At 53.5% G+C, this 22,221-nt stretch overlaps 1 protein-coding gene across 3 annotated transcripts; it reads left to right on the top strand.

Moving 5' to 3' along the window:
- Nucleotides 1-579: 579 nt before the first annotated feature.
- LOC108931296 (proline-rich protein 36-like) lies at nt 580-20,834 on the top strand. Of its 3 annotated transcripts, none has more exons than XM_018746972.2 (8): nt 580-853; nt 6,576-6,833; nt 14,465-14,617; nt 14,720-14,763; nt 15,248-15,395; nt 15,582-15,695; nt 15,842-19,567; nt 19,695-20,834. In XM_018746972.2, the coding sequence occupies exons 2-8, from the start codon at nt 6,599-6,601 to the stop codon at nt 19,742-19,744; spliced, it is 4,470 nt and encodes a 1,489-aa protein (XP_018602488.2). In that variant the 5' UTR covers nt 580-853; nt 6,576-6,598; the 3' UTR covers nt 19,745-20,834. The 3 variants fall into 3 exon arrangements, with proteins under 3 accessions (XP_018602488.2, XP_018602489.2, XP_018602487.2); XM_018746973.2 differs by lacking the exon at nt 580-853 and adding an exon at nt 956-1,067; XM_018746971.2 differs by lacking the exon at nt 580-853 and adding an exon at nt 5,748-6,283.
- Nucleotides 20,835-22,221: the final 1,387 nt, after the last annotated feature.

The following is a 22,221-nucleotide window of genomic DNA, read 5'->3' as shown; positions in this document are numbered from 1 at the left end:
GCACCCCAAGTGGGACTTGAACCCCAGACCCACTTGAGAGCAGGACCCGGTCAAACCTGCCGCACCACCGCGCCCCCTTCTTATAACACAATTGAATTAAATACATTTATTACTGTATTGTTATTACTATTTGTATTATTAATTACTTTTAGTTTTAATTAACAATGAAGCGGAATTATTTCTAATAGTTACCACACTGTTTGTGGACAAAGGTAACTACAGTACAGAGTGATGAGCGGCCCTCCCATCGCGGGGTTTCATCATCACATACAGTCTGATCGAATCACCACAACCAACGAGTGATCAATCAATCAGTGGCTCGTAATCAATGGATCATCAACATCATCATCATCAGTCAGCAGCGCCGTGGGGGGGCGAAGGGGGGTCGCTGCGCGCACAGCTCGGGAGGCTCCGGGCTGCAAACACGTGTCTCTCCTCCAGGTCGCAGCAGGAGCGCGTGAGGTGCGCGGGTGCGCGCAGCGCTCACCTGTCCGGCCGGAGGGAATTTGCGGAGCTGCAGCAGGAGATCCGGCGCGCGCGGCGGGGCGGGAGCTCAGAGTCAGAGAACTTTGGAGAACTTTCGGGGGGTGAGAGCAGACAAGGTTTCCCGGGATTCAAGCTCTGAAGGTGTTTGATGAGCGCTGACGAGGTTCGGCACCACCAGAGGTCTCCTTTTTCTTTCGCGGAAATGACCCGCCTGGGGCTCGCGACGCACCTGGCGCGCGCCGCCGACCCGCGCGAGCGAGCCTAGATCTACTAGATCCACGTGCACGAGCTCCGCGCTGCGGGAAACTGAGCCGAGAGGCGAAGCGACTCGACTCGACGCGACGCGCACACCTGGTACAAAGGAAAGGTAACGCGCTTCGTTTCACCTCATTCGTTTCTGCCGCAGCTTCAGAACCACTTTTTTTTCCCAGTTAAAGAAACTAAAGCGACGAATCTGGGACTTCAGGAGCATTTGGGAAAACGTCGGGCCGAGGGACGAGTTTGTCGCCGCGGTCGCCGAGTCACTTTCTTTCCGTCTCCGCCGGACAGCGCGCGCGGGACACACCTGGCTGAAGGCGCAGGTAGGGAGCGCGTGACCCGTCCCCAGCAGTCCCGGGTGCGACGGGTACCTGAAGAACACCCCCGTGTGGTGTCAGGGTGAGGGTCTGGGGGCAAATGTGTCCCTGATCGTGGGACTAACACGAGTGGGCATCCCCCAGTATTAGTGCGTAAACGCGCGCGCACACGCAGTTACGCAGTTACAGTGTGTTACTGCAGAAATGTAGACACGAACGGCGCGCAGCGCTTTGGTCTCTCTGCGCAGCTGTGGGGGGCCTTGGTGACGTCAGAGTCTGGAAGTAATGTTTGGGCGGCGGGGGGCAGCTCTCCTCAGTATATTAATATATTTATCGACCAACGTCACTGTGTAACTGGTCCGAGCAATGGAGCCTCGAACCGTCCGCCTGCGCTCCTCATGGACGGCCCTACAGATCGTGACCGTTGACCGCGGTGCCACGGGCATCCATAGGTTGAAATGTCCAGGGAGGCTCCAGAGAGAGGCCTGCGAACACGTTAAAGGAACAACGGTTCCTCTTTCTCGCCCCATGGGCTGCCTGCTGAGCATGCTGGGATTGAGCGCTCTCACTTGCTGAAGCACACTGACCTGTGGTCATGCTGCTGTGTTCGTGCTGGATTTTGTGGCTGAGCCCTGCGTGTGTGTGTGTGTGAGAGAGAGAGAGAGAGAGAGATCAGCGCCCAGGTACAAGCCTTCTTGGGGCCGCAGCCCTTGCCTCACTCCGCTACCTCCTAATCACTGTGGTCAGCCTTGTCCTCGCGGCGTCCCCTTCCGGTCCTTCAGTTTCTATGGCAACGGAGACACGGGCCCAGCCCTGGCACCCAAATGCACCCAGAAATGCCCGGAACGATGCGTGGTTCTTCATTCGTTTCATTCACGTCTCCCTCCAGCCACAGTGAGCGGTTCCCGGGTCACCAGTTGGAGCTCCGGCCCCAGAGCAAAAGGTTCGCCTTGGTCCTCCTTTACGATGCTGCTGTTCCATGGGCTCCAGGGACTCATTAGTTTTTTTTTTTTTTTTTTTTTTAATTGTAAACTTTATTTACATTATTTATTATAGGGGGTGCGGTGGCGCAGCGGGTTTGGCCAGGTCCTGCTCTCCGGTGGGTCTGGGGTTCAGGTCCTACTTGGGGTGCTTTGCAATGGACTGGTGTCCCATCCTGGGTGTGTCCCCTCCAGCCTTACGCCCTGTGTTGCCGGGTTAGGCTCCAGTTTGCCGCGACCCCACATGGGACAAGCAGTTTCAGACTCTGTGTGTGTGTGTGTGTGTGTGTTTGTTGTAAACTGGCATCATCACAGGATTCGGTCATAGGGGCCAACAGGACCAATGGTGAGAGTTAATAACCCTGCATTCCATACCTTCACGACATGGAAAACACCACACTCTCAGCTTCTTTGGTGAAGGTTCAGTGAACGGTCAATTGGACCACAATCCAGGACGCCTGCGGCGGTGTTACACTTCGACCCCAGCAGAGATGAGCTTCCCGTGGAGATGCCACGCTGCAGGAGGCGGTCAGTCATCGTTTGTGAATCACAGCATTGCTGTTGAGTAGAGACTGTGCTCGAGGAATGAACGTACATAGAACTGTGGACTTCTTGAGGAATGCCGCTCCGCCCGCCCTCCACCCCCACCCTTCTGACGATTGAGGAATTCTGCACTCGGCCCTTCTGTCTTCAGAGGGAACCGCCGGTCGCGCGGTCGCCCGCGTCGTTGATTGAACGGCCGCAGTTTGTCCCCTGACCCACTGACCGAGCAAAACTGAGCGCTCACACACGTGTGTGACGTTTCCTCTCCTCGTCCTGGTGTGTGTAGCGTGTGGACAAGCTGGTTCCTCGCAGCTCCATTCAAACGTTGTTCAACGTTGAGCGACGTGTTCGAACACGACTGTGGGAGACAGATGGTGGAGAAGCTGAGAGCTTTAAGAGCAGAGCTCTGACGGACTGGAGCATGTGGTGTAACTGCTACGTGCCGGTGGAGGAGCGTGAGCACGCACGCACGCACAGGTCCATCGTTTGTCAAGGTGTGGACGTCGCTCTGTATGTTTGACCTTGGCGGTGCCTCCTGTCACAGGCGAGACCGATGGCAGTTTCTGTCCCAGAGTTTATTAGTTACATCATTAATACTGCAGTAAATGCAAGGGACAGGCGTTCGTGAGCACCGCTGTGTGCGCGCGTTCCTAGCGTGCGACCGTCCCTATATCGGACCTCGCTGGTTCATGACCAGGTCCCGGCTGGCAGGCAGTGTTTCTCTTCCAGGTGAACAGCAGCTCTGAGTTTGTATCTTCCACACGTGTGGGAACGCGACCCCAGACAGAGAAAGGGGTCTGAAACCAGCGTGGTCACCAGGGTCACATGTGACTGTGGTCCTGGGGGATGAGCTGTGGAAAAGTGTCAGCTGAATGAATGAATGAATGAATATGAACACAACCGTACATGTAAAGTGGCTCTTGAGCTCAAGTGAACCACAGGACTTCCTGCTTCAGGAGCAAGTGCTGCTGAAACCACAGAAAGTCTCTCTCTCTCTCATGGGCTTCCGGAAGCTGCTCAGATTAAGTACTACACTGGTTACGGCCAAAGGATCTGGACCCCAATACCAGCAGGATCTGATTGCTTCCTACAGCCCAGCAAGAGCACTGCGCTCCTCCACCTCTGGGCTATTGGTGGTCTCACTCATCCAAAATTGCTGGTGCTCAGTTCTGATCCCAATGTGGTTGAATTAGCTCTGTGGCCCTCGGAACTGCTGAATCCCTAACACATTGAAGAAGGGTCTTGAACCCAACTTTTTGAGAGCCACTGATCTCCTGACAGCTCCATAACTGAATCCAACACCATCTGCTATGATTCTCTATGTATTTGCTGTTTGAATCTCACTTCTATAGGAGCTACTGGAGGGACAAGAACCAGCAACATGGTGGTGTGACACACACAAACTGTGTGTCCATAATCCTGTGTGTGCCTAAAGCTCTTAGTCTGCTGTTGATGTACTTTGTATACTTTGTTGTGTATAACTTGCGAGAAGAATGCATCGTGGGAGTGGTGTCCAGTGGCCCCAGGGGCCAAGGTGTGAGGCCCTTCTCTCTGGGCTCAAGACTCCAGTGGTGTCTGTGATGATCACAACGTCCACGTGTGTCTTGTTCACACTGGGATCCGGGGTCGGGGGGGATGTTCGGATGCGGAGTGACTCCCCAGCTATGAGAACCGCTGTGTGTCAGAGCACCGGTCTGGGATGCGGCTGAACCCGAACCATCTTTCACGTCTCCACACGCACAGAGGTGGAGGAAGAGACTCGGCTCCAGCCAGGAGAAGTCCTTGAGGTCCAGTTCGGTCGGACAGGGCACGTTGGCTCGAGTCCCGTGTGTCTTTGGCGTCTCGTTCAGGCCGCTCTGGAATTAAACGCGCAAACGTGGCTTTGGTCGTTTCTCTGCCACTTCAGTTTTTCTCTTTACTGAGCCCAGTGTGGGAAATTCACTCGATTGATGGATAACAAACTTCGTAAGACTTCATGGGCCCGACATTCAGAGCGAAGCACAATTTATAAGCTGCTGCTGTTCACCTAAAGATTGAAATATTTAAAGTTGGTCTGGTGCGAGGCCCCGCCCCCATGCTCCTGGGTCTTGGGCTCAAAGTTGCCGGTCGGGTTGCTACGGTGAAAGGTGCGGAGTGCGGAGGAGCTGTGAGGAAGCGCTGTTCCGGAAGGTTCTCGGTGTGAACATCAGGCACTCGGTTAGAAGACAAAGTAGCTGAAGCTAAGTCAAGGTCGTGGGTCATGTCTTCATAGTAACGTGTCTCACACGGGTTGTGGGTCCCCATTAGCGCTGACGCACGTCTCTGGGGATTTGGGTTTGGCTTTGACTGGCGCCAATGAGCCAACGCCGCCCCATGTGAGGTAAAAGTGGGGATTCCGCTAAGCTGTGGAGATGTTAGTATGGGTGCTGGGGAGGTGGGGCGTGGCCACAAGAGTCCTGCTGTTTGGGGAAGGGGCGTGTGCTTTGGGAGACCCTCCTCTTGACCTCCACAGGTGTCTTTCATTGGCTCCAGTGTACATAGGGTGGGGTGATGGTTGTCATGGAGACGTCAATTGTTTTTAAAGAGTAATCGAAAGGCTCTCGTAATGCTGATGAGGACGAGGTACCTCATTGCCCAGCCCAACCCCAGTGGACGCAGCGGCAGGAGACGGCGAGATCGGCCTCCCAGAAAGCTCCCCTCCTTCTGCTCGTTCTCGTGGTGTGCGACCCTGTGTGAGCAGATCGCTCTGAATGACCGATAGCCATCTGCACACTCAGAGGTTTGCTGGAGCGCAGGCGGTCTCCATGACGACCCAGTTAATGATTACTGGTGTGAGGTAGGACCGCGTCGACTGTACAATACCTCCCCGCTGTTTACGGTGTGTGGCCCAGACTTCCCCCCCACAACACAGCCAGCCCCGTGCGCATTTCGCTGCATGTTCGTCTGCCTGATTCCACAGGCAAATTCTGTTTTAAACTTGGAGAAAGTCCCTCTTTAGTCACTCTTTCCCCGGTTCCCATGACGATGTTTGGAAACAGTAGTGTATGACAAGGTCCTGCTCCACCCTTCCCTTGTTTGGATCTGGGTGTTGGATCGATCGGCTAGCGATCCCTTTATTCTCATTGGCTCTTCTCTCTCTGATGTCATTTCCTCCCTGCCCCAAACTCCCGAGAGGCGCCGCTCATCTTTGCTCTTCCTGCACCGCGCGGTCATTGGTGGCTCCGCTCACACGGTCACCCTGTACTTTGCCATGTATGAAAGCGAAGTTTGGACGCGAGCCGGATGTGAGATCCGCCCACACGGAGCCGCCGGCCTCGCTCGGGTTCCTCCTTCTCTGCGCGGCGCCGTCCGTGCGTTCTGGGAGTTATGTGTCCCGGGTGACTCCTTTCAGGTACACCTTGGAGTAGGATGGACGCCGGGCTTGGGAGGTCTGCACACCGACCCACATCGTGAGCGAGAACCACCCCCTCCCGGGCGAGCGGCTCCCGTCCGGACTAGCGGAGGCCAATGGCTGCGCTGCCGGAGGGCGGGACTCTGAGACGCTGAGATGGGCAGGATCAGGTTTCAGCCTGCGGTGCTCTACCTGCGCAGGAACGTGTGCGGCGAGAAGCGTGTTTGTTGAGGGCCGCGGCAGCGCGTCGGTTCCCCTCCCGCCTGTTGGATTGGCTTGGGAGTGAGAATGGATGTGTCTTCCAAGAGCAGGAATGGGGGATGAGTAAAGTAGGTGTCGTGGAACAGGGCTGTGTGTGTGTGTGTGTGTGTGTGTGTGTGTGTGTGTGAGAGAGCGTGAGCGAGTGCGTATGAAAGTGTGCCGCTCCTCAGGCTCTTACGGTTTGTGCAGGAATGACAGACTTTCCCAGTTCTTGCAGGTATCGCTGAGAATGGAATCCCAGAGGAGACTCTGCAATGGAGGAGCTCGTCCCACAGCACTGCTGTGTGGAAAGGAGATGTTAAGGGGCTGGAACTCCATTCTCCGTTGCGAAGAACTTCAACTCTCTCTCTTCCCTCACAGACCCCCAGAAACGACACGGCGGGATGTCGATCCGAAGCACGGGAGGCGACCTGGTCCCGAGGGACGTGGCACAGGTGGTGGCCCAGGTGAAGCAGAGCAGCCGGAGCAAGAAGCAGCGGGGCGGCTCCCTCAGTCGGGCCTTCAGTTGGCTCAAGGGCAGGAGGAAGAGGAAGAGGAAGAAGAAGGGCAGCAGCAACGGGCAGACCCGCGGCGGGCGAGGAGGCGATGGACTCCAGCAAGGTCGTGATCCCACTAAAGGTAGGAGTTGCTTGGTAGTTGACTTGGTTTGGGAATTGAGCAGCCAAACGGTGTTAATGGTGACCAGTCCAACTGCAGCAGCTTTGGACGACCTTTCGGAAGTCGGGGAGTGACTGGGTGTTACAGGAAGTAAGAGTGAAGAAGTATGGAGGATTGTGTCCTAACCAGCATCGCAGAGATCCTTCTGTGCCGGTGAACTTTGAGATTTTGCTGCAGTGATAAATGTGTGTGTGTGTGTGTGTGTGTGTGTGTGTGTGTGAGAGAGAGAGAGCCTGGACGTGGCTGGTGGAGTGTGAGTCCACCCTGGAACCATAGTAGAGATACATCTCCAGAGCATAATTGTAACACTTTGGTGGGAGTTTAAAGGTTGAGACAGACAGCTGTGGCCTTGGCCATTAGTCTTACTGAGTGGCTCGTGCACCACAGAGGGTGTGTGTGTGTGTGTGTGTGTGTGTGTGTGTGTGTGTGGGTTTAAACGGTTCCTGTGTGCTTTGGGTTCCGTCCTCAGCAGACCTGCAGCCTCTGTATTTCCAGTGCTGTTGTCCCACAGTGGGTGGAGAAGATTCCTTTGCCTCCACACACCAGAGATAAGAAGAGTCATATCTCTGGGGGAAACAAAGCCCACCTTCCTGTCGCCATGGCGCCGTGACACACCCAGCGAGGTTCATATCTGCACAGTAAATATGTTTGATCATGACCATTAATGCTTGTCAAATATTACATAAGCATCCCCTCGTGGTGCCTGCTCTGAGAAATCCATCTGGCTTTCGAGTGTTGAGTTCAGCTCCCTGAGCTGTTGAAGTTCACCAAGATCTCTGTAGCTTGAGGTCTTCTAGCTCGGGCCCACCATTCATGCTCCTCTGGATGTCCATATCGTGCTGAAGCACACCCGCTGCTCTGGTCTTGGTCTGGGCTCAGTCCCACACCCGTCAGTCACGGGTTCCCTCTCTGCTCTAGAGGTTCGTGAGAAAGTGTGTCGCAAAGCAAACTGTCGGAGGCGATAAGGTGTTCCGGCCGTCAAGGTCGGTGGTTGTAGGATCCAGCACTGAGGGACCACGCGCCGAGCTCTCTCCCTCCACATCCAGCCCGTCTCCGAGGCTCCGGGTCCTGGAAGCAGAGCACGGTGTTTACTTGGAAATGTCCCCGAGAGGCGGTTTGCGCACAAGGGCGCTGCAGGAACGAGGCCGTCTGCCAGGGGATTAGACAGTCTGGCATGACAGGACAGGACAGGTAGGCAGCGCTGATGAGGGCGTGGCCCCGAACGGTGCAGGTAGGCAGCTGGGAAAGAGCTCGTACTGCAGCTTCTCCGCCATCTCAGCTGCCGTCTTCGTCTTCAACGCACTTCGCTTTCTCGGCAGTCCCTGCTGGCGGAGCGTCCTTGTCTCCTCTCTGGCCGGCAGGTCAGGTTTGGACACGTTTCCACCACGGTCTCAATTGCTCTTCCACGTGCCATCGGAAAGCGCTCCTTTGCGAGCCTCGTCCTCATGGATTAGGAACGCCCCCCTCCGCAAACCCGCCGTGACTGGATTGCTGGAAGCTGGAGATCCGTCACACCCTCGTCGTCCAGAATCGGCACCCAGAGCTCCGGTGGCCTGCAGCGGATCCTGGGTTTGTGGATTCCGTCACTTGCTCCCCCACAGGCCTACAGCCTTGCCCTTTGACCTCTGACCTCTTGCTGCCTTGCTAGCACCTCCAGCAGGCAGCTTTTCTAACACCGATACGCAGAAATCATGGCTTCCTCTCCAGGTTCTTAGCCTCCCTGATCGCCAATTGTTCTCTTTTTCCACAAACATGGGAAACTTCCAGCTTGGTGAGGAAGGGTGGGAAGTGATTTTTTTTTTTTTTTTTTTTCTTCCCTCCCCCCCCTCCCCTTACTGGACCACAGAAATTGTAGGTCATAAGTGGAGGTGTTTCCTTATCTCATTGACTCCCTGCATCTGGGTGGAGAACAGGAAGTCCATTGTGCTCCACGGAGTGTCCGTCCAGGGTTGTGGACACGGCTCCTTTCCGCTCCAGGAGAGCTTTGCTACAAACCCTGTTCGCACCGTTTGTTCTTAACCCTGAAGCTTGTTTCCATCTTACAGGGTCGAATCCCTCAGAACATCATCTCGGCCCGCAGAAGAAAGAGACCTGCTCTGTACTTTGTGTAAACAGAACGTGATCCTTGTTTTATGAGCCATTGTTGCCTGCGGTGTCCCGAGGTCCTCTTCTCACATAATGTGGGCTCTGCGGTTGTGGTCCCCACGCTCCCGACCCGCGACCTTTCCGCATGTGGGCCACGTTGAGCCCGTCGGTTAGGGAGCCGACTGAGGCCCTCGCTGCTGCAGAACGGTGTAGAAAATGCCTGGTGACCTTGCGTGCGCTTCCTGTGCGCAGGCTGGCAGCGGACGGCTGCCGGAAGTGTGATCGTTTGTTTGGGTCGGAGCCCGGAGGAAGCCGGGCCGGCCGCACCGTTTCCGCACTTTGAGAGGGGAGGAAACGAGGGAACGGCTCGGTCCGGTTCGACGTCACTGTAGGCCACGCCCTTGCGCAGCAGCATCGGTAGCAATTCAATAGTCAGGATTTGCTCCTTGCCGCTGCACTTCCTCCGGGGGGGTGGGGGGTTACGAGAGACCTGCATGGGGTCACGTGACTGGGACCTGTGCAAACCTGAGTTGAGCACCACGTACAGACATGTTGCTGCTCCTGACGCTTCCTGAGGACGCTGCTCTGAGGGATCGGTGCCAGACGGGTGGCTTCAGCACCCGGTTGGACGTCTGCAAATGGCCGGTCAACCAAAGGTCGTCCCTGGGCCAGTCGTCCCCGCTGCTGGACAACATGACGCACGTTTCCATACGACGTTCTTCGGTTGGGGGTTGCGGGCGCATCGAGGTCCCAGTCTCCTGTGGAACCCTGGGAAATGGAGTCTAGAGGTGTGGAGAATAAAGTGGACATGTGGACTCACGTAACTTTCATGGAGTTCAGCATCCAGAAGAGCTGTGGTAGAACAGTTGGTGGGCTGCTGAGCTCATGTTGTGGAATGCAGATGCACGCACGCACGCAGAGAGAAGACGCCAGCATTGTGGGCTCTGGACAAAAGCCAACACTCAGCTTCGTCTCCAAGAAGCTGATGAGAGAACGTGAGAAAGTTCTTCAAGGTCCTCAGAGGTTTGCTGCGATTCCTCGTGCCGAGCTTTTGCGCAACGCTGGCCGTTAGCTCTGGGACGAATGAGGATGATGACAGTCAACGTAGCAGGAGTTCTCCGGGTCTCGAGCCACTCTCCGGGGTGTGCCTCTCCCATCCCCCGTTGTACACCAGCAGCTTGGTGTTTGAGTCCCAGAGTGAAAGTGATAACATGCCAAGGGATCGCTGGGCCTCTACTGATGGACAGTGACGGCACGGTGGAGCTATGACAGGAATGCAGAACAAGGAATTCTGGGTAAGGTTGCAGTGTGGAACCTCAATGATGCACAGAGACCACGAGTGAGGGCTCTTCTCAGTTGCTTGTAAGACCTGGAGGGGGTTGTTGGTTCCAAGAGTAACGTCCAGTGTAGGAGTGGTCCAAGGAGCTGTGTGTGTGTGTGCGCGTGCGCTCATGCACGACTGACATGTCGAAAGCCTCTTTGATCCCTCCCTAAGGCCTGCAGCCTCTGTGCCAATCGCTCCCCACTTCCTGTAATCGCCTCGCATGAGTCAGAGCTGCTGGAACATGTTGGTTCACATCCTGTGTTTGTCTCGGCTGAGGCTCGCTAGGCGACGGCTCTGGGGTGCCTCGGTACAGGGTGCGGTACGAGCTTTGTGTGTGTGTGTGGCTAAAGGTCATTCTCCCTCCCTTTCTCCTCTGTCCAGGTGTCTCCTGCACCGTCCTTTACTTTCTGCCAGAAATTGTTCACATTCCTTGGTTTTTGTGTCTTTCTCACATAGCAACGTGAGTGAGAGAGAGAGAGAGAGAGAACCAGAACACCCCCCCCCCCCCCCCCCCCCCCCACAGCGGTTGTTCCCTGTTGATGACTGTACCTGCGGCTCTGCTTTGTGCAACATTAGGTAATTTCCATCACTTGTGCCTGAAGACTGCAGGTTTGAACCCGTCGTCGTGACGACGGCGACTATCATTACCGCACATTTTCCGTTGCGAGGCGTTAACAAACACACTCGGTCCATCAGCTAAGACACGCTTTTATAAGAGCGACCTGGGGGCCGTTGCTCTCCACACCCATCTCTCTCATTGGATGCTCAACGGGAAGAGCTGGGACTGAGACTGGAGTTACTTGCAAATGAGAACCTGACACCTTCTCAGCACCAGTCCATGTCCTGAACCTACATGCTTCCTGCCTCCTTGATGACATTATTGACAGCTGTGAGCAAACTCTGGTGGAGGGGGGGTGGTGGGGCTGCAGGTTGACGGAGGAGGTCGTTCGTCCTTCTCCACATGTCACTCATCACCTCGAGGCTGGAGTGAGAAAGTGGGCAACACACAGGAGGACTGAGGAACGTAGAGGGGTCTGCTCACCTTCTGCTGATCTCCTACAGACCTCCACTCTTTCATTATCAAGACACCTGCATGAGCGTCAAGCCTCTGCAGGGTCAACCAAGCAGGAGGGCAGGTCGGGGTGGGACTGGAGGCTCTTTGGATTCTGCTCGTCATAATTCTTCAATCAGTGGTTGTTCAGTACAACAGTCCGTACGTCCTGTGTGTTCCAACATCCGAAGGTGACTTAGGCCCTTTTGGTGTCACTTTGTATCTTTGTCACCTGGGCGGGCTGACTGACTGTGTGTGTGTGTGTGTCTGTGTGTGTCTGTCTCTGTATTGGTAGAGTTGTTCACCAACTTTGAGTGCTGTTGCAAAGTGGAGGAACAGGTTTGATGGTGTGGCCACTAATGCACAATGAGAAGCTGGACTCAACACACACAAGAGAGCTTTCAGGTTCTCTTTGTTCTGCCCTACCTTCTCCTTAGAGTTACTTTGCCTGAGTTTGTCACAGTTTCTAGTCTCACAGCATGACCTGTACTGTACCTTGGAACACAATTTGGCATGGAATGAGTGCGTGCGTGCGCGCGCGCGCCTTGTCTGTAATCGGTGTCCAGCCTGCTGTTTGTTTTGCAGCATCGCTCGTGTCTGAATCTGTGCTGACCCCCCCCCCACCCCACTCCACCCCATAGTCTGACACCACGTTTGCCCAGACACATGCGGGTTTTGGGGACTCGCGACTCCATGTGGTCGCATCCCGGCTGCTCAAGGCTTTGTTGCGCAACTCTGTCACCACGGAGATGCGTGTGGCCGCGTAGGGAGAGCGGATCACTATGCAAAGCAGAAGAAGCTCACTTTGCCTGCTCCTGTTCGCCAGGAGACCAGTGACCATCCGAGCCAGTTCTCCTCAGCCCGGTGCGCCTTCCTGGAAACCGACACCACGCGCAGTCCCACAAGGTCCCGTGACGGCAAAGCTGACTTGTTTGACTTGTGTCATAAAACAAACGGCGCATCGCTGGCTGCATGATGGGTATTTGAGGAATGCTTTGAATCTCCATCCTCAGGCCTGGTTGCTCTCGGATCGTTTCATCCGGAAGGAGGAGACGGAGAAAGAGCAGCTCGTTCGCGTCGCGGTCCAGCAGCGAGCGCTGCGCTCGGAAAGGTGACCTCGGTCCCACCGCGCGGTCGCAGACGGACGCCTTCGTTCTGCATTTCAGGGCACTTTGGAGAACTCGAGTCCATCCGCTGTGTGAAGAGAGCAGCCGAGTTTATTGGCGTAAGGCAGGTCGCCTCTCCTTGCCTCCACTGTACCCATGTGAGCTCCATGTCCCCCGCTGGCTCCGCCCCCTCCCGTGGCGTGGGGATGTTCCTCCAGGTGCTCGCAGCTTCCTGGGTGTTCCCTGCCACCGCTGTCCGACTGCTCTTTATCGCTTGTTCGCGGCTTGTGAGCTGCAGCTGGTTCTGGGTATGAGCAGCGGCCCAAGGCCTCCCCCTGGTGGGACAGGGCTGCTACTGGCGCCAACATCCTCCGCTGGTTACCTGCCGGAGCTGTGCTCAGCCGCACCTTCACACCGGCCAGGAGGCGTTTGGTAGCTGCTGCCACTTTTTCCCTTTTTCTCCATTGTACTGTAAGGAAACCTGTCTGAAAGTGCACAGTAAAAACTGAGCCGTGGCTTCATTCCCAGGGAAGAGATGTGAGTAAAGGTGCTGCAGGCGTCACAGGAGGGAACTTTCAAATGGTACAACATAGTAAAATGTCGAGCAGGGAAACCAGCCTAATGTACAACCTTCGTCCCAGATGTGGTAAGGGATGAAAAGTGCAATGATATCATCTGGATCAGGTTCTACGAGGAATAAATAATGTTGTGCAGTAGATTCTGTAGGAAGCTGGACTCGGGACTGTGTGAGAAGCGAGATCATCTTCATCCTCCTGGGTTCCGTCTTCTCGCTCGCTGCTCCTCGTTGTTGTTTTGTTCAGCTCCAAACGTTGCGCTTTCAGGCATGTTGTCTCAGGTCCAGACTCTCCGCATTCCTCTGGCCTCCATCCTGCTCCGTCTGCAGCTACGCAGAGCTCATTCGCTCCTCCCGCTCGCTGGAGCAGAGACAGGAAAGGTCTCGGTGCAAAGTCCTGTGGAGTGCGTGCTGCTCCCAAACGTCCTGCAGGGAGGCCGCGCGCACGTGACAGCCCCCCCAAAACGGCTCGTCCGGACTCCGCTGCACTGCACCTTCCTAGACCAGAAGGGTGCAAGAATGAAGACGGAGGATTCCCACAATGCATTTCTCTTGTGGGTTTATTGGTTCGCGCAGGGCACAAATGGGAGTGAAGTCGAACCGCAAGTCAGAGTTGTGCGGAAGGACTTGTTGGTACGACCGCAGATCTGAGATGCTGAGGTTCACCGTGGAAATGTCGGACACCTGGTCAGAACTCTGAAGGTTTCCAGAACTCTCCCGCCTCCGGTGAGAGGTCATGGGGTCAGATCTGTGGGTCACTGGGATTGAGGTGGCTTGGTCTGCAAAGGAGGAGCTGGATGGGGGACATCAGTTCCGGAGGAACACTCTTCTGTTGCCGAACTTTATCCAAGTCACGTTGCTGCTGGTTACTTGGCTAAAGGAAACTCGGACTGCAAAGTTGGGAGAACTGATTCTGCAGCGATGCCTTCGGTTTGAGTTCCATACGTTGGGCAGTCGTCCTTCGCGGTTATCGTGACACCAGTGTCTCCCCCCGCTGACGAAGGGGTCTGCGAGTTCCACCCTGACCATGTGTTCCTCTACCTGCGTGTTTACCTGAGCTCCAGCATGCTATGAATTCCCACCACACCCTCTACTGTTTGCTGTGAGGTGTCACCTGGGAGGAATCGTCCATAGTGAAGCTGGGTGTGTCACTGCTCTGTGGTGCATGGTGTTCACCTGCCTGATCAGATCTATGTGGACGCTGTACTAGAGAGTGTGTGTCTGCGTGTGTGCTGAAGGACAACATATGTGCCAAAATCCACTCTCAGATGTGACAGCTGTGTATCTGTTGTCCAAGAGGGTTTTTGTCTGTGTTTTACAGTTTCACTCCTGAGTGCGGCACTCTGCCCAGCCACAGTCTGTCTCTAGACTTCATTTCGTGTGTGTGTGTGTGTGTGTGCGCGTTTACCATCACTGAACCCAGGCCACCTGGGTCTCTCTTGTTTCCTGCAGTCCCCAGACAGGTGGAGGACGACGCTCTGGCAGGACGGTTCACGGCCGTGCAGCTCTTCCAGGAGAACGTGTTCGTGGAGGGTAACCGGCCGCAGTACCTGGTGGATCTGCACAGCGAGGCTCAGGAGGGTCTGAAGATCCTGCAGCAGGAAGGTCTGTGCTGCCTGCTCATGCTCAACCCACACATCCCCCCCCCCCCCCCCCCATCTCGGTCCAATACTAATTTACCATCAACACCTGTCTTTCCATTTTCAGAAAAGGAAAATGGAGTAGATTACCAGGATGACCAAAGCATCAGTGTAAGTGACCTTTCGCCCAGGGAACTCTTCCTGCTGAGCATACTGTCCACCTTCAGAAGGGTGTAACCCTGTTGTCACAGAGGACCTCAGGAATGTTGTACTCCTGTCACTGCACCTGTCATATAACACCATGGTAAAACAGGGGGCATAGTGGTTACCAGTAAAAATTATCCAGCTGCATAAATGGGTGAATTGGTGTAAGTAGCTTTGTGTACAAACGTCACGTTGTAAGTTGCCATGGAAACAATGCAAAATGTTAGGTCAGTTCACTTTTATACAGTGCTCTTCTCACCAGTGACACAGAGCACTGAACAATGTTCCACATACAGCACAGAGATCCAGAAGAGTCACCATTTTGCTTATTTGGGTAAAAGAGACTTAGACGAGACAGCTGGCAGCCGATGAGAGGCTAAACAACGAGGAGGAGAAAAAAAAACCTGTGGTCAGTCATGTACTGTGTCTGCATTGTACCCACCCCCCACAGTCAGCCGTGACCCTCCGAGGGCCAGAGGAGGAGGCCAGTTTTGGGGACATGAGCAGTTCATTGGACTCCAGCAGTATCACTGCTGACACCATGTCCATGGTCTCTGCACGGTCCATCACGTCCACACAGTCAGCGTTTACCCGACAAGGTAGGCCATAACCAAGACGACACAGAAAAATTCCCTGAGGGGTATATACCCCCCTGCCTCATTTGTATTTTTAGCGTGGCCCATAATGAGCAAGCTGTAGAGTGTATGCCAATGGATGTCAAGATGACGACGATACAGAAGACCTAAGATTGTTCTACACTCTGTTTCCGGTGGCTGTGTCACTAGGGTCAACCTTCAGGCCTCTCAATCAGGGGAAGCACGGACGAGTGGAACGGCCTCGGAGAAAGGACCGGAGGACCACGGTCATGGGGATCCCCCAGCATGTGCAGAACGAACTGGGTACAGTTTCTGGGCTGCACTTCTCACAGCTGCAGGGCATCTCCATGTTGACGTGAACAACAGGATCTCATGCAATCTTTGTATGAGACTTTGCTTCTGTGTTTTGTGGTTTAGTTCTCAACTTGCTGTCTTGTTCCCTCCGAAAGGTCTGGATCGGGCTACATGGCTGCCTGATACCGTTGATGGACAGCTCCCCAATGGCGGAAGCATGGTCATTCCTGCCACTGATGGAGAGGATCCGGTCTCTGGTCAGCAAGAGTCAAATGTTCATCTACAGGCTTTCGAAGCCCTTCATTCATCCAGTGCAGAACAGCAGCTGAGGCAGCGCATTGAATCTATGTACAGACATGGCCCATACCCCTCACCCCTGCTGAAGTACCGTTCGCTGGCAGCCCCAGGTGTGACCACAGACGGCTGCTGCCTCCAGACACCCCCTAGCCCTGTTGTTTCCATCTCACCACAGGCGTCTTACCTGTCCAAGATCATCCCCAATGCGGTGCTGCCGGCTGATGTAGATGTGGTGGAGATCACCCGCAGCAGGAGCCGCAGCAGCATGCGCACACTCAGCAAGAGCAGCCTGGTCACCGCAAGTCCGGCTCCCTCCCGTGCCTCCGACCGCTATAGCAACTACAATCGCTACGAACTGTCTTCTCGTGGCTCCAACTGGAGCCATTCGCAGTCCTCAGACACCATTGTCTCAGACTCATCCACCATCTCTTCCCAGGGTAGCGGAAGTACACCCCGTGCCAGCAGGAAAGGGCTGGGAAAAGTGGGTGGGACAGAAGGATATGGAGGACAAACCACAGACCAAGTCAGTGGCACCACTTCAGTCAATGGCACCTCGATGAGTCTGATGGCTAAAGATAAGGTTGGGGCCAAGGTGAGCAAGGAGACTGAAGGGCTGGAGAAGGACTGCTTTGTGCGAAGCATGTCTGTAACAAAGACAAAAAGGCCACCTCCACCTCCACGCAGAACCAACTCTCTGCATCAGGACAAGTTCAGGCACCACTCTCAGAAACCAGTGAATCGGGCAGGCATGCTGGAGAGGACCCTGTCCCCCTCCAGCGGCTACTCTAATCGGGGCGGTACACCTATCAAAGGTGACAAGTCAAAGACTACTGAGGCGTTCCAAAGCTTGCTACCATCAGCCACATCAGAGCCCATCCACAAAGAGGCTCCAGCCAACAGTGTCCAATTCCAATTTGCAGGCTTGTCAAATACAGTAACGATACCCAATAAAAAGGTCACTTCACCATCAGCAGCTATTGTGCTCAGGGAGCTCTTTGACATCCCAGAGCCCCCAAAGGTGGCTGCACCTCTGTCCCCACCTCCAGAGACGTGGGTCCACAACAGACGCACCTTAAGTTTGCTGTGCGGTCTGAGCACCAGCAGGTTAGTGGGCCTGAAGAAGAAGCAGGATTCTTGGTCTACTCGGAGGCGGGAAGTTGTTGGAAATGGAACAAAAGGACCTCTGTCAGGAGCGGAGAGTAAACGGACAGCCATATTGGCACAAAGTGCAACAGAGGGTGCTGGTCACATTCAGGTCGCAAAGAAGCTGGAGGACCCCACTGTGCTGAAGAAAGAAGAGGCAAGTCCAGTGGTGCAAAAGATGGAGCTGGGACTGGTCGCAAAGAAGGATAGTCCAGAGGTAAGGAAGGAGGCTCAGGGTAGCCCAGGAACTCCAAGGAAAAGGATGTTCTTTCTGGCAACTCAGAAGAAAGAAAAGGCAAGTCCAGAAGTACAGAAGAAGGAACCAATGGCACAGAAAGGCAATCGAGACAAGGTAGCTGGAAGCCCGCTGGCCCAGCGGATGAATGTGATGTTGCCAGCATTTGAAGACAGGCCCCCTACAGCACCACTCACACATGCTCCTCCCTTCCCTCCCCCTACCCACCACCCTCCACCTCCTTCAAGTGAACAGACATCCACCTCCTCAGTGTCCTCCCTGCCATCTCCTCCACCTATGGAACAGCTGCCAGGCCGTGTCTTTGAGGGGCAAGATGAGTTAGACTTTCTGACACCTCCGTTGGCCACTCCTCCTCTAGATGGAGCAGTTAAGATGAGCACGTCTCTTCTGGTTCCCACTGCCCTGGGTGTCCCCAGCAAAACCAAGACTAGTCCTTGGACATTTCCACCTCCTGCAGAGGATATTCCACCTCCTCCACAGCAAGCCCCACCTCCACCCCCAGTTTCCCTCCTACTTGCTCCTCCCTTGAATGTGCTCCCTGAGGGAATCCCAGTTCCCCCACAGCAAGCTCCACCTCCACCCCCTGTTACATTTCCTCCAGCACCACCCTTAAATGTGTTCCCTGAGGGAATCCCACCTCCCCCACAGCAAGCTCCACCTCCACCTCCTGTTACAATGCCACCTGCACCACCCTTAAACGTTCATCCCAAGGGATTCTCATCTCCCCCGCAACAAGGCCCGCCTCCACCCTCTCTTACAATCCCACCTGCTCCACCCTTAGTCGTTCATTCCGAGGGAATCCCATCTCCCTTGCAACAAGGTCCACTTCCACCACCTGTTACAATCCCACCTGCACCACCCTTAAATGTCCCTCCAGCACCCCCTTTGCTGGTGCAAAACAAATCTCCTGCTGGCTCAAAACAGCAGCCAAGTGCAGCAGCAACACAATGCATGGAGCAGAAGCCATTGTTGCGCAGCAAGAGCACACCCATGCCAAAGGAGGATGCCAGTCTCCCCATGGTGACACCCTCCCTCCTCCATACGATTCGCCTGCGTTCCGTCCATCCTGCTGGGGGTTCCAAATCTACTGACCATGAGGAAGGACCTCAGAAGCCTATCCCCATGCCTCTTACGGAAGCACCGTCACCCCCAACTATGACACGCAGTCCGCCCTCAGCAGTGCAGCTCAATGTGTCTACACCACATACTGAGACAACTACACTTTCTGCAGTTATTGCAGCCACATCTACACCCACCAAAACACCTACCTTATACACTGTTCCCACTGGTCCTTCTGCAGCTAAACCCACCCCACCCACCACATCAGAAACTCGCGTGCCCACAGTATCCCCACCGACAGTAGTGGCCAGTCCTCCTGCGGCAAAGCCTACTGTAAAGTTTGCTTCAGCAGCAACACCACCTGCCTTTTCTAAAATATCTGTCCCATCCACGGTCACTCTGCCTCCACCTACCATGGAACATAGCACACCCTCCATGACACCGGTCCCTCCCACCACAGCTGCTCCACTTCCTGCTTCCAAACCTGTGCCACCCATTACACTGTTCCCATCATCCATGAAAACCACAGAAGTCTCCACAACATCCATCATGACAACTGGCCAGTCCACCGCTGCACCCACAGCAACAGCCACTCAGTGCAACGTGTCAAATGCGACAGCCAAGCTGTCCGTCTCTACGCCCATCGTGACAGCCACGCAGTCCCCCACGACACCCACTGCAACAGCTACCCCCTCCATGCGACTACAGGAGGCCATTCGCATGAAGACAGCTGCCATGTCCTCTAGGGATGGGCCAAGAGCGCGGCTCAATGTGCGTACATCTGTCTCCTCATCTTCTCCACACTCTCCAGAAGGGGGAGACCTGCACAAATCCCCAGCCTCTACTGCCAGTTTCATCTTCTCAAAGAAGGTTATGGAGATGCCCTCAAGTGTTGATGTCCAGTCAAATCTCAGGAAGAGTCTGGTGACTGAGGGTCAGCTGAGGTCACTGAAGATGCCACCTCCAGTGTCCAGGAAGCCCATGTCACATTTACCCAGCAGCTCATATAAGCCAGAGAGCTCGGTGGAACACGTCTCCCTCACAGAACCTGGGCTCAGCAAGGAGGTGGGGAAAGAGCAGCTGGTTGATCATGAACCACTAGTCAAAGAGGACCTTGGTTCAACAAGTATGTATCATTTTAATTTAAAAAAAAAAAAAAAAAATCATGTTATGGATTTCCAGTTGACTTGTTGGCTAGCGTTTAGGTTTCACATCCCTTTTGCCATGTTCCCTACTCTCAATCTCCAATGCAGGTGATGCAGCAGCAGCAGACACCATCAAGGTGACACCACCGGTTCTGTGAGTCAAGCGCTCAAGGACCCCGACTGGTCGGAAACTCACCACGGGCATGTGGATGGAAGGCAGAGAAAGGGAGGAGGAGGAAATTGTAGATGCTACAGTAATAGTCTTCAAAGGGACAGTGCGTTTTGGGGCACCTTGGCTTTACACATGTCTCTTATGCAAAACAATGGTGTTGGTCTTCATTAACATTATACCTTTACGTTGGAGTATTTTTTTTTTTTTTCTCATTTGTATAGAACTGTTTTCTACTGAAATGCAAGCAGCAAGCTCATGGATACATAAGCAAAGTTGTTCTTTTGGATTTAGAGAAAACTGTTAAACTGTGGTGTCATCCAGAGTTCAGTGAGTTTGGCTAATTACACTGATACCTTAAATTACTGAATTATTACAGCTAGAAGCTGTTTATGCACTATTATTTGGACTGTGGGAAGAAGTACTATTTACATTTTTCTTAAGCTGCTGTATATATTTTTAAATCATAGTTTACACATTAATTAAATGTACTTCTGCCTAAAAGAATATAATTCTCATCATCTTATAATTGCTGAGTTGGTATTTTATTTCTTGGCTTACTCTGGTGAAAACAAATATTTCACTTTTTTTATTGAAAGTGTGTTTACTCACACTACACAATGAAATGAGATGTCAATGAAAAAAGCACTTTAACCCTGATACATGGAACGATGTCCTTTGAGCAATTGAGCACAGCTATGGAATAGTCCTCGCAGCACAACAATATTGCTGTGCAAGGAAATGTGCCGATAAATTAATCTCCAAAGCAGGAATTTCCAAAATATGCTTTAACCATTTGCTTGGTCAGCATGCATGCAGCTGGGAGTGTGTGTGTGTGTGTGTGTGTGTGTGTGTGTGTGTGTGTGTGTGTGTGTTTTCTCGTTCCACTCTAGTTGACTGGCGCCCACTTCCTGTCACAGGTGCCGCGTTCGGTCCGTACTAGAGAAACTGGAGCAGCTTTTTGTGCCTGGAAATGTCACTCTACGTATCCAAATGGGACTTGGAATGTAAAAATGCTGAAACATGAACTAAACAGTACAGTCCGCTTAAAAATGTATGAATAAATATCTCTAATTTTCTGTGGTGTTCTTATATCGCTATGTTTTATGGCACTTTCCCACGTTGCATTTGAGTATTAAACTATTACTGCTTTCCAAAAATGTCTGTAACCTCCTCCCAACAAGATACAGCATTCTGAGTCACAAGGGTACAATTCACTTCAGACCTGTTACAGGGACATGTGACTTTAGGTGACCGCCAGAGCTGTGTCCCAAACAAAGGCTCGGGTTCAGGAGTGCCATGTTACAGCGGTACAGGTTGCCTGGAACAAGGTATTACTGCATGTCTCATTTCCATCTGCACTTGTAATAACACAGTGAGTGGACACTTAAGATGTGCTGTCATTTTCTGCAATCATCCCATAATAGTACCATAATATTCCATCAATCTGTTACACTTCAGACAGCAGTGGACCAACAAACTGCATTCTGTACTTTTCTTGTATCACTTTGTTACGAGGCAGTGAGCTGGCTGGAAAACTGGCCTTCAACGGTCCTTTTAGGTTGTGGTCTGTGAAGTGATAGAAACAAAGTAGAAACATTTTAAATTGCACCAATCGCTTTAGGCTAAGCTTTAGGGGGCAATGGAAGTGATTTACTATAATCTTCGGAGTGTTGGGGGGACTGGAGGGGGGCACAGCCCGGGGGGCACAGCCCAAGTTCAAGTCCACAGGCTCCGAGCTGTATTCGAACCCAGAGCCGCGACACCGCACCTGAAGGCGGTAAATCATAATGTGTCTTGTTTTCCCCAAGACAATGTTGTATGTAGCAAAGCAGCGGATTCATTGTGTATCCATTCGTGTGTCCACTGGTTACAACATCAGTGAGAATTTTTCCTACACTACAGCCCAGTAGTAACGCGGTAAGAACAACAAGGTACCTTCATAATTTACTGTGTTCACACCTGTGCTGTGTCTCCACCTCGGAATATACTCTACTTTTACTGTAGTACCGCCAGGCGGCTATCGCTCAGTCCCTTCTTTCTTTCACACCTTGTGTTGTGACCTTCCTTCCTCGCGTTTTCATCCGCCAGTTTAAGGCTTTTATCCTCTTCTTTCATCGATTCTCCGCACCGACCGACGTGTTTTTCCTACTTTTCAATCATTCTTTTTAGTCGCATATTAACTGCAACGTCCTGATTGATATTATAAACAAATTGTTTCGCGTACATTGAATCGATTGTAACTTTCAGAGCCGCGAACAGGAGCCCGATCGGCTGTGTGTGTGTGTGTGTGTGTCGCACCAGCCACACCACACCACCAGGGTATTTTTACTGTATGCTGCAGGGTAAGCACTTCGCTCAGGGTTCGCTGGGATTGAACCGACACCCTTCCGGTTGCAAGTCGTCCTTCAAGTCGTCCTTCACGTCCTCGCTTTCCACTCACTCTCATTCCGGGATCACGTTCGT

Source organism: Scleropages formosus, chromosome 15 (assembly GCF_900964775.1).
Source record: "Scleropages formosus chromosome 15, fSclFor1.1, whole genome shotgun sequence".
Lineage (NCBI taxonomy): Eukaryota > Metazoa > Chordata > Actinopteri > Osteoglossiformes > Osteoglossidae > Scleropages > Scleropages formosus.
Note: the sequence above shows the minus strand (reverse complement) of the source record. Positions and strands in the feature narration are given on the sequence as shown.